General features: G+C 48.3%; 2 protein-coding genes across 4 annotated transcripts in view; both read left to right on the top strand.

Annotated features, from left to right (window-relative positions):
- The window catches only part of LOC125440145 (zinc finger protein 501-like), a 215548-nt gene extending 201551 nt beyond the window's left edge, over positions 1 to 13997 (top strand). For 2 of the 3 annotated variants that reach the window (XM_048509783.1, XM_048509792.1), the window contains 3 exons: positions 10749 to 11607; positions 11676 to 12139; positions 12392 to 13997. In XM_048509783.1, coding sequence (XP_048365740.1) covers positions 10749 to 11607; positions 11676 to 12139; positions 12392 to 12586 — 1518 coding nt within the window. In that variant the 3' untranslated portion in view covers positions 12587 to 13997. Of the gene's footprint in view, positions 1 to 8112; positions 8206 to 10737; positions 11608 to 11675; positions 12140 to 12391 lie in introns of all 3 variants that reach the window. The other variant, XM_048509802.1, reaches the window with a different exon arrangement.
- The window catches only part of LOC125440106 (zinc finger protein 420-like), a 313705-nt gene that overhangs the window by 279886 nt on the left and 17482 nt on the right, over positions 1 to 16337 (top strand).

Genomic DNA, 16337 nt, shown 5'->3' on the forward strand with positions numbered 1-16337 from the left:
GCTTTTCACAGTCATATGTGACTTTGCTAGTTTTACAGTACTGTTCCATCACAGGAGTCTTTTCCCCTGCCGCCCCCCCCCCCCCCCCCGGCATTCTGTTCTAATCCTCCTTCATTCTTGTCAGTTTCCTGTTGTTTGGGGGGCTCTTTTTCTGCTCTGCTGCACATTCATGGGGAGGATCTCTTCCTTCCAGGCCTTGCAGATCATCAAATGCAGTTCCTGGATCTCTTTGAGATCATCTGGGAAGACCACACCGCATCTCTGGCATGTCCATGTTCTCACAGAGACTAACAGGGTGGAGTGGAGGGGGAAAACATGAGGGCCTTTCTGTCTGCTTTTTCCACACGTGGATTCAAGGGGGCTTCACCTGAGACTGCGGACGGAGGAATCCATTTTCCCCTCTCTTAAAATTCCCCTTTCACAGAAATGCATCATGGCCAGTCCAGGCAGTGAGGGCAGGAACAATTTCCTCGGATGGCTAGTTTTCTGCGTGCAGGGAGATAGTCACTCCTAGCTGGCATCTGTCACCTGCAACTTTACATCAAGCAGTGCATCCCATCCCCTCAGGACGCTGCCTGCCCAAACCAGCATAGCCCCCTAAATGTGGGGCACAGCTTCAGGCAGGGTCAGCAACTCTTTGCCCTGGAGTGGATGTGCAGAGGTTGAAAGGAAATAGTTTGAGGGGGATGAATGAATGTGGGACCACCCCCAAATGGAGTGCCTCGGTGGGAGGAAGATGATGGGTTAAAACCTCTGGAACCTTCCTCAATCAACGGTGGCCCCCTCAGTTGTGCCCCGAAGCAATTATAGAGAGAGGGCCTTTCGAAGGACTGTGTTTTGTAGTGCAAAAAAGGAATCCCCCACCCATTTTATTTCTCCCCCTCCCAGGCAAGAGCGAAAAGACGTACTTGATGCCTTCTCCACCATCTCCTGCGCTTGGCGAAAGGAAGAGAGCCACCATGCGACAAGCTCAGGTAAAGGGATTGGGGCTACTGGTCATGCATGAGTGGGAAGCGATGGTTCCTTCCATTCCAGGGCTCAGAGGCTCCTTGCCCTTGGGCAGAGATGGCGAACCTTTTCGAGACCGAGTGCCCAAATTGCAACCCCAAAACCCACTTATTTATCGCAAAGTGCCAACACGGCAACTTAACCTGAATACTGAGGTTTTAGTTTAGAAAAAACGGTTGGCTCCGAGGCATGCGTTACTCAGGAGTAAGCTTGGTGGTAGTCGGTGGCTTTGCTTGGAAGCTTAACCGTGTACGCTCCCTTCTCGAGCGGGTGAAGAATCACTTAACCGTAGGAGGGTTTACTCAGAAGCAAGCCCCATTGCCAGCAACCGAGTTTACTCCCAGGTAAAGGATCGCGCTTTGGTTCTTTGCATGAAAATCAGTGGGGCTTAACAGCACTTGACAGGGTTACCTTCACTGCTTCCCCAAAACTAGGTCTTTGGTTTAATACCAGTAATTGAGCCCACGGCCCAGGCCAGCCTAGATGTGTGTGTGTGTGTGTGGGGGGGGGCACTCTGGTTGCACGTGCCCACAGAGAGGGCTCTGAGTGCCACCTCTGCCACCCGTGCCATAGGTTCGCCACCACTGCCCTTGGGTCTGGAGCTTGTAAGATTTCAAGACAGCCCATGGTGATCCCATCCCCTTTCCTTGTGTAGTATGGCAGGAATGAAGAAGGCCAAACAGGAACTCTGAAATAAAACTGGGCCATGAAATTCCCAAGTCTGTTTCCATGTGGACATCTGTGGCCTCTTCCTCACAAGGCAGCTAGCCCCCAGCCAGTGAAGACAGCCCCTCTGGCTCCAGGATGCCCCCAAAGAGGGATGGGGGAGGGGGGCCAAATGTCCCCACAGGGCTCTGCTCCCCTCCTCTTTGAGCAGCTGTTCCCCTCTTAATTAACTGTCTCTTAATATTAAGCTCATGTGACCACAATTCAGGAAGGATCTTGACCAGCTGGAGTGTGTCCAGAGGAAGGAAACCGAAAGGGTCTAGAATCCATGTCCTGTGAGGAGAGGCTTAGGGGGCTGGGAATGTTTAGTCTGGAGAAGAAAAGGTTGAGGGATGACATGACAGCCACACTTAAATATCTGAAGAGACAGCATGTCCAGGAGGGAACAAACTTGTTTCCTGCTGCTCCAGAGACTAGAACGCAGAGCAACGGATTCAAACTGTGAGAAAAGAGGTTCAACCTAAACATTAAGAAGAAGTTCCTGACGTTAAGGGCTGATTGACGGTGAAAAACGCTGGCTTGGGAGGTGGCGGAGTCTCTTGTGGTGGTTTTTAAAAAGGGGCCGGAGGACCATTGGTCAGCATTGCCGGGGGGCGGACTAAGTGGCCCTGGGGGTCTTTTCTAACTCTGTGATTCTGTGACCAAAAGTCTTGAGCATTTACATAAGGAGATAAAAACGACGTACAATATTATAAAATCTTCACATTAACCAGTGCCTCAGACAGCATTACAAAACACAAGACAGTGAAATACAGAACTCCTAAAATTAAAAAGATAACTTAAATGGAGACATAGACCTATACAACGTGGCTAGCACCTGGCAGCTTGTGCCCTCCCCCCTTGTTATAAATGCCCACCCAGGGACCTGCAGCCCCCGCCCCACAACTGGCAGCCCCTCCCCTGGACTTTTCCCCCAAGCAGCAGGGACTTGCAGGAAACCAGCAGTAAGAAGGAACAGCAGAGAAATGGGAGGAGAACCTCAGCAGCAAGAGCAGGCCTCAGGAGTTCCAGGGAACAGCGGGGAGGCAGCAAAGCCCTAGCCAAGCTGCAATCAGCAGCCCACAGCAGCCTTAGAGAGTGGGGCCAGGCCAGCACAACCCCAGCCAGGCTGCAATCATGGAGGAGGGACAGGAAGATTGAAGCCCACTAGGAAGGTGGACAGGGAGTTCCCGGAAAGGAGGGAATGTCTTGAGAGGGATAAAAGGAAGGCAGGGCAAGAAGGGTTAGGAATTAGGAAAGGAATTGATCTTATATAAAGCAGTGGTGCGACCGCACTTGGAGTACTGCGTTCAGTTCTGGTCGCCACATCTCAAAAAAGATATCGAAGAGATAGAAAAAGTGCAGAGAAGGGCAATGAGGATGATTGAGGGACTGGAGCACCTTCCCTATGAGGAGAGGCTGCAGCGTTTGGGACTCTTTAGTTTGGAGAGGAGACGGCTGAGGGGGGATATGATTGAAGTCTATAAAATTATGAATGGGGTAGAAAATGTCGACAGAGAGACATTTTTCTCTCTTTCTCACAATACTAGAACCAGGGGGCATCCATTGAAAATGCTGGGGGGAAGAATTAGGACTAATAAAAGGAAACACTTCTTCACGCAACGTGTGATTGGTGTTTGGAATATGCTGCCACAGGAGGAGGTGATGGCCACTAACCTGGATAGCTTTCAAAGGGGCTTGGACAGATTAATGGAGGAGAAGTCGATCTATGGCTCCCAATCTTGATCCTCCTTGATCTGAGGTTGCAAATGCCTTAGCAGACCAGGTGCTCAGGAACAGCAGCAGCAGCAGCAGCAGCAGCAAGGCCATTGCTTTCACATCCTGCAGGTGAGCTCCCAAAGGCACCTGGTGGGCCACTGCGAGTAGTGGAGTGCTGGACTAGATGGACTCTGGTCTGATCCAGCAGGCTCTTTCTTATGTTCTGAAGGGTTGGTTGGTGTGGTGCAGGGGTTCAAACTTGCAGGGGTGCTGTTAACCACCTGGCAGGAGTAAAGAGCTTATGAACAGACACCACACTGTTTGTTCCGGAAGCATAGCCAAGCTCCTGCGAGGGGTGGCTGGCAGAGGGGCGCTCACACAATTCTTATACAGTCAACAAATAAAACTGATTTTATTGAGATTTTTAGAAGATCACGATTGCCAGATATTTTGCAACAGGTCTAGGTATCTAGGGGGGATGGCCACAGCCACCATCCCGTCTCTGCCCCACAGAACAGGCGGCCCACCTGCTCTGTCGGGAAGAGGGTGTTTCTCTGCCTGGCGCCACTGCCTCCCACAGTGCAAGAGGCGATGGCACCAGACAGGCCCTACAGAGCAGTGCTGGAAGGAAAGGTGAGTGGAGGGGCCGAATCGGAGGCGGCTCCTCTCCGGCTTGGTAGATCTTCGGGGCTATGGAAAAGGGGTCCAAATGGCTCTTTGGGTGGTAAAGGTTGCTGGCCCCTGGTCTAAAGGTACACTTCAGGGATAAGATATCTTGTAATAATGTGCATAACTTCTAAAAGATGGAGTTTAATTCTTCGAATATATTTTTTGAGCCAGGTATTTCTTCACACAGTCCTATAAGTCACTGTCCGTTTTGTACAGACTGGCTTACAAATATCCAAAATACCAAACTATGCTTTTACCATTCCTGCAGTATTTTTTTCCTATCATAAACTCCATAATCAGGAGCTTTCAGTCCCTGGAATACATAATATGAATTGCTGCAGGAATTATTTCTGGTCAGTATTCAAGTCGCCGGTGGCTTTTTCTCCCAGCAGCCACTCAGTTGTAGGGCCAGCCATCAGGAAGCCTTCCGGTGGAAGTAAAATAACCAATTGCGAAGGAAAATGATCACCTCCGAAATAATCCCCCACATTTTGTTCCTTTGGGGGAAAAGCATGATAGAAGAACTGAAGCTACCCAGTTTCTTAGCAGAGAAAATGCAGCACAGTTATATAAAAAGGAGTTCTAATAAAGTTCCAAATATAAGAACTCAGGCTACAGAAATATATTCAGAGAAGGAAGAGGAAGACAAAATAGTCCTGTGCTAAAAAGCACTAGCAAGCAAGCTAGTTAGACCGGGCTGTCTCTTGACTTTCCTGCCCACAGATCAGCTTTCCAGTGATATAAAAGAAATGTTTCTTCCTCTTCCTCCTTGCAGGGTGGGGTGTCCTTTGAAGATGTGGTCGTGCGTTTCACCAAGGAGGAATGGGCCCTGCTGCGGCCCCCCCAAAGGGTGCTGTACAAGGAAGTCATGCTGGAGAACTTTTGGAATGTGTCTTCTTTGGGTGAGGATCCTTTTCTCCTGGGCTGATCCCAAGAGCAGAGCTCTGCTACCCTCCATGATCCTTCCTGTGATTTGGGATACCTTTTGGGGGTTACCTTGCAGAGAGGGAATCCCTCTCTGCAATCCCTCACAGTATTGTGTTTGCACCACCTCAGAGGACATCAGAAAAGTTGCCAGGGTGTTAGGTCTCGAACCGTAAGTCAATAAACAGACTCTGTAGCGTATCGTTGAAGGCTTTCATGGCCATATTCAACTGGTTGTGGTGGGTTTTCTGGGCTGTGTGGCCATAGTCTGGTAGATCTTGTTCCTAACGTATTGCCTGCAACCGTGGCTGGCATCTTCAGAGGTGTATCACAGAGAGCAGTCTGTTACACACTGTGTCTGGTGAGAAGAGAATTTTTAGTGGGGTATAAGGCCCTTTAAGGCCCTTAGCGGCTTGGGGCCTTCATACCTGCGAGACCGTCTAACCCCATATCTCCCAAATAGGCCTCTGTGTTCGGCGGGGGCCAATTTGCTGGTAGTCCCCTGCCCCTCGTCGATGCAGCTGGCCTCTACCCGGGCCAGGGCCTTTACAGCCCTGGCCCCGTCCTGGTGGAATGCTTTACCATCTGTTGTCCGGGCCCTGCGGGACCGTGGCGAGTTCTGCAGGGCCTGTAAGACCGAGTTATTCCTCCGGGCCTTTGGGGATGCCAGCCGCAGACTGCCTGCCCCCTCTGCAGCCCCCACAACAGTTTTGCCATCTTCAGCATTATTTCTGGTCAGTATTCAAGTCGCCGGTGGCTTTTTCTCCCAGCAGCCACTCAGTTGTAGGGCCAGCCATCAGGAAGCCTTCCGGTGGAAGTAAAATAACCATGACATACTGATTGCTGATTCCATCCATTTTTGGGCAATGCTGGCCCTCCTGGCCTTTGGCTTGGGCGCCATCTGGGCATGTATTTTTATCTGTAATTTTTGGAATTGCTGCTATAATGTATTTTAATGAATTTTAATGTTTTATCGCTATATTGTATTTATGAGATCTTATATTGTATTTGTTTTATGTGTCATTGTATGCCGCCCAGAGCCCTTCGGGGGTTGGGCTGTCTATCAAGCCTAATAAACAAACAAACAAACAAACAAACAAATAAATATTGTCCATGTCCAGGGTGGGAAAACAATCAGTTAAGTGTTTGGGTGGGACTTGCTATGCAACGGTGTGGCTGAGTGCATTGTATTGCGGGTGGGGTTCTATGTCCATTTGCATTGTAGTCACATTTGCAATTCCTGCCGCAGCAGCAGTATTGATGAATGCAAATCCTGTGTCTGGGTAGAGTCCCAGAGTCCCCTGGGAAGAGAGGGAGAGAGAGGAAAGGGACAGAGGGGGAGGCATACCAGGGAAGAGAAGTGAGAGAGGGGAGACAGTGAGGGGTGGCATGCAAGGGAGGGGAGGCAGGGGGCCCAGCATCTTGATATGACCCACCCAATTCTAGCTGGAGTGAAAAAGGGAAGGGAAGGAGGGGAGGGGTGGCATGCAAGGGAAGAGAAGTGAGGGAGGGAAGAGAGTGAGGGGGCATGCAAGGGGGGGGAGGCAGGGGGCCCAGCATCTTGATATGATGCGACTCCACCCAATTCTCCCAGCGGAGGGAAAGGGAGGGGAGGAAGGGGGAGGGGTGCCAGTGCAAGGGAGCAGGAGAAGGAGGTGAGGGAAGAGAGTGAGGGACGACATGCAAGTGGACAGGAGGGAGAGGGCCAAGAACCCTAGATTCCCTGAATAATGCAAGTGTTACACTTTAAGAAAACCAGGCACGCATTACTCAGGAGTAAGCTCGGTACAGCAACCGTGACATACTTTGCACCCCTCAGAGGGTTTCCTCAGAAGCGACACCCATTGCCACCAACCAAACTTACTCCCAGGTAAAGGATCATGACCAGCCAGCCTAGATGTGTGGGAGGGGTGCCTTTCCATTCCACCCCCCAAGAAATGCGGGCACACACATCACTGACATCGCACAGTATCAGGCTGTGTGTTTGCATGAGCACGTACTGCTGGCCTCTGCAATTGATTTGCTGCTACTGTTTCTCTCCCATTTCACCACAATAAGCCACAGCAACGTGTGGCCGGGCCACACTAGTTTAAAATAAAACCTCCTTTCCTAGTCAGAAAACAAACAGGCACAAGAGGCTTTTTAGAAGTTAAAAAGGTGAACTAGAATAAGATTTATTTAAAGACAAGGAAAATATTTGGCAAAGCAAAAATAACAAAAATAAAGTAGGAACACTTAGTATTAAAGGTACTATATACAAGATTTTTAAGACTTCTTCCTCAGATTCAGATTGTTCAGTTATTCAAAAGCTGTTTTATTTCTTAGGTCTTTACAATGACGTAAACCACTAAGGTGTTTTCAAAGCTTTTCAGTTGCTACTACTGTTCTCCTTGTCTGTTCTCTTTTCTGAGAGGACGACTTTACTCTCAGGTAACAAGAGGTTTTTAGTAGGATTTCTGCACTCTGCCTCGGACAATCTGAGCCCAGTAAGGTTTATGAGTAGGATTTTCTCCCTTCTATGTCCCTACGGAATAAAATCCACTTCTTTCTCTGTGAAGGGCCACAGTCCTTAATGAGCCTTTCTTGCTTATTCTTCCTTAGTAGATTTCCCTGAGAGCAAAAAACAGCCACTGGTGTGCTTTGCTGTACTACAGCTGTATTACTGGGAACTCAGAATATTGCACCAAGAGTAAGCATTGCACCAAGAGAACGGAGCAATTCTCTGATGCAGCCATTCCTTAGCTCTCCTGCTGCAGAACTCCCTCTCAGTTCTCACAGCACTGACTAAAAACTGGGTCTTTAGCTGCCAGCCAATCACAAGCACCTGTGGTTAGCGCCTTTTGAGCAAACCCTGGAATCATCACAGTTTCCATCTCCATTTGACATTTCCATCTCCATAGCAGCCACATAACTGCTAGACATAAATGGATGATTCTTGGCTCTGTACTGTCATTCCTCCCATTCCTAATATTCAACGTATTTTGTATTTCTGGATGGGCTTTCAACATCACGTGGATCTGATGAATTTATTTGCACTCAGGAGAGTTATAATTTTGGTGGTGATTGTTTTTTCCCCCTGATTACAAGGTCCTCCGATTGCTAAGCCTGAGCTCATATCCCAGCTTGAAGAGGAAGGAGAGCTGTTTCTTGGGATCTTTGATGAAGAGGAGGAGCTGCCAGGTAGTTACTATATGTCCCTCGGGACTGTACTTTGCCTGATCTTCCTTTTAAGAGCGGGTGGATTTGTATAGGGATTATCCTCACCGTTTGACCTTCTCTTCCTTAGAGATTGAATGAGATGTGAATGTGGAAATGGCGACTATAGATCTGGAACTGTGAAAACAACCAGCTTCCTTGTACCAAGTCTGATCACTTATTTCCTGTCCACCCTGAGTGGCCGTGGTTCTGTGGCAGGGCTGTTCTCCAGGCACCTGAAACCCCTTTAAATGGAGATGCCAGGCACTGATCCTGGGATCCTTGAGCATGGAAAGCATGCATTTTCCTGCAGATAAGACCCAGAGCAATTCCAGAGAGCCCTTACAGTAGTGCATTTCACCTTCTTCTCCCCCTGGGTTCCCGACAGAGTTGTCAGCGATTCTGAGCAGCCTGGCACATAGAGATTTCCCAACAGGACAACATAGGACATCTTGCAGAGGCAATCCTTGCTTTCTCAATAACTTTCAAGCCTTAGCCAGGATTCATCTCCAGTTGTCCGTTGTCAGTATCATAGATTAATAAAGTGGGTTTACTAAGCAAAGGAACGTGCAGAGGTGGTGTGAGCAGTGGGTGGGTTGCATAGCAGAAGTCCTGACTGGTGAGGGTGGGGGACAGAAGAATCACCTGTCAAGTAAAAGGAAGAACCTGGCCATGCTTAAACTAATAGGATATAGCACAGACTCTGGGGGAATATATGACCTTTGAGAGATGCTGCAGTCTGGACCTTTCTGAGGTTTATTTATTAATCTATTTGTAGTTTATATTTAATATACTGCTCACCCCCGAAGGGCTCTGGGCGGTGGACAACATCTGATAAAACAACTTAAAAACAGTAAAACTATTAAAACATTCAGATTAATTAAAACAGTCCATAGGTGGTGAAAACAACCTAATTCCTGAGAGTGATCAGAAAACCTACAACCCACCCTCCCTCACCCCAGGGAAGGTGCTCACTTCAGCAGCTGCCCTCCCCCCCCCCCCCCATGGCCCAGTGGAACAACTTGGTTTTGCAGGCCCTGCGGAACTGCTGAAGATCCCGCAAGGCTCGGATGGTCGGAGGCAGAGTGTTCCACCAGGCTGGGGCCAAGGCACTAGAGGCCCTGGCCTGGGTGGAGGCCGGCCGCATCATAGAGGGGCCGGAGATCACCAGTAAGTCGGCCTCTGCCAAACAGAGTGGCCGACTAGGGAGATGAGGTTATAGGGAAGGTAGGATGACGTTATTTCCAGGATGGATCTGAATATAACTGAGACCCTCTTAATTTTCCCATTCCATTTCTACAGTCATTTTCCATTTCTGCTTTCCATCAGGTTTAAGTGGAATAAAAAAAGAAAATGGGAGAGATATTGGAGTTAGAGTCTTTGGGTGACCCCTACTCCTTCATTGAATTGAAAGGTTGGGGAGAGGATGTGAATTAAACAACTTCTGGGGTGCTTTTTTGAGGATTGGAGGGCAGGTTGTTCATGTTCCAGCCAGGGGGACATTTGTGAGTCAAACACCACAGAGAGAGAAAATGTGCATTGCCTTTCTCATAGAGCCCCAATTCAGTCATCCCTCACTGACCTGGGAAAAGGAAGCAATGAACCAATCAGAGACCTTCATCGTTGCCTAATAACAAAGTCACAGACCTGTGGCTACATTTTGGGGCTGGTGTTTGATTGACCATTTAGGTCAGTGAAGGAACTCTCTGCCAGTAACTGTCCTGATGAAATCCTATCGTCCCTACTGTGTGGTATTTCCTAGGTCCAGATTGCCCTCCAGGACTGTGGAAATGTATTTCAGACACTTGGCCTTTGAATTCTTGCATCTGCACAGCATCTGCACTTGCATCTGCACGCGGCCTGGGAACCTCGTACCTTCGAGACCGCATTACCCCATATGTCCCGGTTCAACCTCTGCGCTCGGCAGAGGCCAATTTACTGGAAGTCCCTGGCCCCTCAATGATGCGGCTGGCCTCCACGCGGGTCAGGGCCTTTACGGCTCTGGCGCCGGCCTGGTGGAACACTCTCCCTCCAGCTGTCCGGGCCACGTGGGACCTTGGAGAATTCCGCAGGGCCTGTGAGACTGACTTGTTCCACCGGGCCTTTGGTGAGACCAGCCGCTGAGGGTGCCCCCTGCCCCTGCCCCTCCTCTTTGCCCCATATGGGTTCCTTATACCATCGGGACCCATTATATATATATATATATATAATTCTGGGGAGGGTTTAAGCAAGGGTTTCGTGGGACCCTGTATTAGGAATTAACTGTTGTTTTAATTGTATTTATGGCAATAATTTTGTGATGATTTTATGTATGATGTTTTTATGCTGTACAGCGCCCTGAGCTCCTTGGGGATAGGGCGGTATATTAAATTATTTGGACACTATATTTATTATTATTATTATTATTATTATTATTATTATTATTATTATTATTATTATTATTATTATTATTATTATTATTATTATTATTATTATTTAGTTCAGTCAATAACACTCAAATTATGTTCTTTTTCATAGTGTCCAAATGGGAAGTGTGTGATATAGCAAATGAAATTAAAGAGCATTGTGTGAATGAAAAAGGAGCGACATCTTCCAATGGAAAAGACAGCACTGAATATTCTGGTGCCCTGAAAAAGAAAGAAGGAAAACAGACAATGAAAAACAGAAGTAATTCTGGTCCTTTCCAGGTTGACCATTCACATAAAACAGCACTATTTGAAGAAATTTACGAAAAATATAATAGGAATGAAAATGCTACAACTGGGGAAAGGCTTTCTGAAAAATCAGATAAAAATGTCCATTGCAGTGAACGTACCCGAATGAAAATCCTTAAATCCCAGAAATGTGCAAAGAGATTTGTGGAGGAAAAAAAGATAACTTCTTATTTAACAAGCCATACACAGGAGACCAACTATATTTCTCATCAACGAATTCAAACAGGAGAGAAACCTTATCAATGTCCAGAGTGTGGCAAACACTTCAGTGAGAGTGGAAAACTTGCCGCACATAAAAGAATTCACACAGGAGAGAAACCATATAAATGCCTGGAATGTGGAAAAAGCTTCAGCCAGAGTGGAAGCTTTACTTCCCATCAAAGAATTCACACAGGGGAAAAACCATATAAATGCTTCAAGTGTGGGAAATTCTTCATTCAGAGTGGAGGCCTTACTTCCCATCAAAGAGTTCACACAGGAGAAAAACCATACAAATGCCTGCAATGTGGAAAGGCCTTCAGTCACAGCACAAGTCTTACTGCACATCAAAGAATTCACACAGGGGAGAAACCGTACAAATGCCTGGAGTGTGGAAAGGCCTTCTGTCACAGCAGAAGTCTTACTTTCCATCAAACAATTCACACTGGGGAGAAACCGTACAAATGCCTGGAGTGTGGAAAGGCCTTCAGCCACAGCAGAAGTCTTACTTCCCATCAAACAATTCACAGGGAGCAGCCTGAGGTGGAAAGGCCTTCTGTCACAGCAGAAGTCTTACTTTCCATCAAACAATTCACACAGGGGAGAAACTGTACAAATGCCTGGAGTGTGGAAAGGCCTTCAGCCACAGCAGAAGTCTTACTTCCCATCAAACAATTCACACTGGGGAGAAACCGTACAAATGCCTGGAGTGTGGAAAAACCTTCAGTCACAGCTCAAGTCTTACTGCACATCAGAGAATTCACACAGGGGAGAAACCATATAAATGCTTGGAGTGTGGAAAGGGATTCAGTAAGAGTGGACACCTAACTTCTCATCAAAGAATTCACACAGGGGAAAAACCGTTCCGATGCCTGGAGTGCGGAAAAGCCTTCAGTCGTAGCTCAAGTCTTACTGCACATCAGAGAATTCACACAGGGGAGAAACTGTACAAATGCCTGGTCTGTGGAAAAAGCTTCAATCAGAGAGGAAATCTTACTTCCCATCAAGGAATCCATACAAGAGAGAAACCATACAAATGCCTGGAGTGTGGAAAGGGATTCAGTCACAGCTCAAGTCTTACTGCACATCAGAGAATTCACACAGGGGAGAAACCATATAAATGCTTGGAGTGTGGAAAGAGATTCAGTAAGAGTGGACTCCTAACTTCCCATCAAAGAATTCACACAGGGGAAAAACCGTTCCGATGCCTGGTGTGCGGAAAAGCCTTCAGTCGTAGCTCAAGTGTTGCTGCACATCAGAGAATTCACACAGGGGAGAAACTGTACAAATGCCTGGTCTGTGAAAAAAGCTTCAATCAGAGAGGAAATCTTACTTCCCATCAAGGAATCCATACAAGAGAGAAACCATACAAATGCCTGGAGTGTGGGAAAACCTTCAGTCACAGCTCACGTCTTACTGCACATCAGAGAATTCACACGGGAGAAACCATATAAATGCCTCAGCTGTTAAAAAAGCTTCCGTTCCAGTGGACACCTAACTTCCCATCCAAGAACTCACACAGAGGATTAACCGTATAAATGCCTCAACTGTGGAAAAAACTTCCGTAGGAGTGGACACCTAACTTCCCATCAAAGAATTCATGCAGGGGACAAACCGTATAATGCCTGGAGTGTGTGAAAAGTTTCAGCTGGCTATCACACCTTACTAATCATCAAATTAATCACATGGAGGAAATCATAGTAAATACAGCTAAACAGTCTCCATTCTCTGCTGCCATTTGGTCACCCTCCTCTGGACACGGTCCAATATTTTTCATGCATTGTGGTAAGAAGAATTGAATGCAGTGTTCCAGGTAAGGTCTGAGCAATGCAAATTGTTAGAGTGGTACTATTCCTTCCCTGAGATCCAACCCAGAGTCCCTATCAAGCAAAGTATGGAAAGCTGTTGGTCTGTTATGTATTGCCCCCACATTTCAATGGGGCTGACAAAACAGGGCCTCCCTGATTAATTCCATTCTGTTGTGGGTCAGATCTTTTTGTCACCACCAAATGACAAACCCACGGGCCACAAGTAAGATTCTGCTTCCTCCCCCCATCTGACTCATTGCAGAGCCTGGCAACTGGCCTTTCTCCCAGGGCGGAAAGAATTTCCCCCCCAAAATATCCTCTTTCAAAGCAGAGGAGAACACCATTAAGTGGCTGATGATTGGCCCTGCGTGGAGGAGGCTATTCTTTGTGGCACCTACTGGAAAACAGAGCTCCAAATCCTCCAATGAGCATTTAGCATTTGGAATCGAAGAAAAGCATGACTAAGACTCCTGACTGGTTAAAAGCAGGTCTCTGGGAAGATGATCGGACGATGATTTCTGCAGGAGGAAGTAGTACAAATCAAAGTCTTGGAGGTGCCCTTCCAGAGGAGAAGGAACATTTGAAGATCCAGAGCACTGGCATCAATGTTGGGGCTGGTATTTTAGATTGTTATTCTGTACATGCTACATTTACAAACTTTTTCTTTACACTAGAGACAGAAAAGAATGCCCAGGGAAGCGAGGGAGTGCTTAGCCCAGCCTCTTAATTGTAGCTGTGGGAGCTCATTGCAGGAGGATATTAGGATGGCTGCCACTCAATTCAAGGCTCCTTGGCTCATCAATCATACCACCCTCATCAACTCCTGCCTCTGATGAGGGACTCCCTCTTTTTTTCATGCCCCCCAGGAGGGAACCTGTCTCCTAATATGATGCCCTCTGTAATACATGCAGGGACCACCTAAAAGGGGGAGTGGAAGATCTCCCAGGATTACAGCTGATCTCCAAATGGCAGAGATGAGTTTCCCTGAACAGTTTGGATTTATTCCCCACCATTCTCTCCTGTAAGGGACCCAAGGTGGCTTACAAGCTCCTTTCCCTTCCTCTCCCCACAATAGGCAGCTTGTGAGGTAGGTGGGACTGAGAGAGTTCCAAGAGAACTGTGACTAGGTCAAGGTCACCCAGCAGGCTTCATGTGAAGGAGTAGAGAGTCAAACCCAGTTCTCCAGATTAGAGACCACACTGGCTGAATGGCAGAAATGGCTGCTTTGAACGATAGAGTATGAAGTATTATATCTCATGGAGGTTTCTCCGTCCCGAAACCCTGCTGTTCTCGGGTGCCATGCCTAAATCTCCAGGAGTTTTCCACCTCATAGATAGCAGCACAGAGACAGAGCTACAAGGGGGCTGGGGGGTGCGTGTTGCACCAGGCATGCACCTGGGGGGGGGGGGGCAGCGAAATTTTCAGGTTTGTTTTTGTATCTTTTATTGTTTTCCAGTTTTGGGCCTGCAAGGGATGCATTTTTTAGGCTAGCTAGCAGCACCAAAATTTCAGGGAGTTTTCGGGGGACTCTCCTGATGATACCACCCAAGTTAGGTGAGGTTTGGTTCAGGGAATCCAAAGTTATGGACTCCAAAAGGGGGGTGCCCCTATTGTTTCCAAAGGGGGCTAATAGGAGATGGGGGCTGCACTTTTGAGAGTCCATAACTTTGGAGCCCCTGAATCAACCTTCGCCAAACTTGGCTGGCAATATCAGGATAGTATCCTAAAGATATCCTGACATGTTGATGCTGCTAGCCTAAAAACTGTTCCCCCTGCAGGCCAAAAACTGAAAAAACACTAAAAGATACAAAAAACACAAACGAACATGGGGAGGGGGCATCACAACTCAGATTTTGCACCGGGCTCCATTTTCCCTAGCTATGCCTAGCAACCGTCATTCCCACAGATTCATTCTGCTGAAATCAAGTGGCTGGCTAAGGAAGGCTTGGCCACTTCCCCGTCCCCAGATGTTGGCAGGGACCCTAGAGGAGTAAGGGGCACAGCTGTCCAGTAGAGCTACCCCCCACTGTCGCCAATGGCAGACAGCCCTACAGCCATCCCAAAGGCAGAAGAGGTGCGGACAGGCTGGGCAGGCATTCCACAAGCGCAGAGTAATGCACCGTCTGACTCACCTCCTCACGCCCCAGACCGGAGCATGGGAAGGGGTCCCCGAATAAGAAAAGTGGGGCAGGGGAGGGTGAAGGCAGGGATTCGGGCAGACGCTTCTGCAGCTGATCGGGGAGGGAGTGGGGGTTGTGGACGACAAGGGGAAAGGATAAAAAGCTGAAAGGGAAGCGAGGCCTCGGGGTGGATCGTGAGGAGGAGACTGAAGTGGAGGAAGGAAGGAGTCAGAGACCAAGAAGGAGAGCGAAGCAGAGGGTGGCAGGGCATTGGAGGCGGTGGAGAACAGGAAAGAGGAAGGCCAGAGTGAGTACCTCAGATACTCCTGGGAGACTGGCCGAGGAGAGAGCTTCCCCCAGCTTTCTTTTAGGAACAGGAAGATGTACCCTCCTCCACCCTGTGGCTCACGAAAGTTGATTCTGGGAGCTCAAATGCTCTCCCAGGCTATTAGGGAGGCTTGATGGACATTGTGGCAGGCCATCGCCCAGGTGGGGCGAGACTCAAGCTCAGAACGGAGCTCTGGGGACGTCGGCCTGTAAGTGGCTAGCCCGCCCCCCATGCCCCTTGCCTGGGAAACTGCCAGGGTGGAGTCCCTGGTGGTGAAATCAGCGAAGCGGGTGGCGAGGGACCCGAGCTGGTAAAGAGCCCCGAAGCAACCCCATTGGGAGACCCCGCAGGTCTCACCGTGGAAGGGAGTGTGGATTTCGCTCAGTTCAGTAAATAAATATGGGCCTGACGATGGGTTCTAAAAGGACTTAACCCCGGCCAGGCCAATATTCAGAATGCTTAGGGCCACTTGGGCTGCTGGTGCCCGGGCTGGGGTCCTCAGGCCCATCCCCCCTACTCGTCTTCTCGCTCAACTGTCTTGCCCATTGTACAGAAATTGAACTTTGGCTAAGACACTTCCTGGCACAGAATAGACTCCCTTTTGTTGTTCAGACGTTCTTTCTGTAGCTCTTCTCGTGAGAAGCTGTTTTGCTGACATTTCACATGTGGTTTAATTGGGGTGTCTGGAGCCGTCCCTTTCAAGATTACTCCAACCCCTTATCTTTTGCCACAGCTGCAACTCATTGTCTTAAAACCAACTTCTTTTTTCCTAGTGTCAAAGCCCCAGTTAAGGAGTTAACCAGGAGTGTGGGCCAGAGTCCTCTTTTTCCGGACTCTTCTTTGGTTTCTGCGATTTCATTGGCTAGTTCTAAATTAGAGGAGTAATGGCTTCAGGCTCAGACCAGTGGTCACTTTTGACTCTGTTACCACTTGAATCTTTCATGCTGTA

The sequence above is a fragment of the Sphaerodactylus townsendi genome, linkage group LG01 (assembly GCF_021028975.2).
Source record: "Sphaerodactylus townsendi isolate TG3544 linkage group LG01, MPM_Stown_v2.3, whole genome shotgun sequence".
Classification (NCBI taxonomy): Eukaryota; Metazoa; Chordata; class Lepidosauria; order Squamata; family Sphaerodactylidae; genus Sphaerodactylus; species Sphaerodactylus townsendi.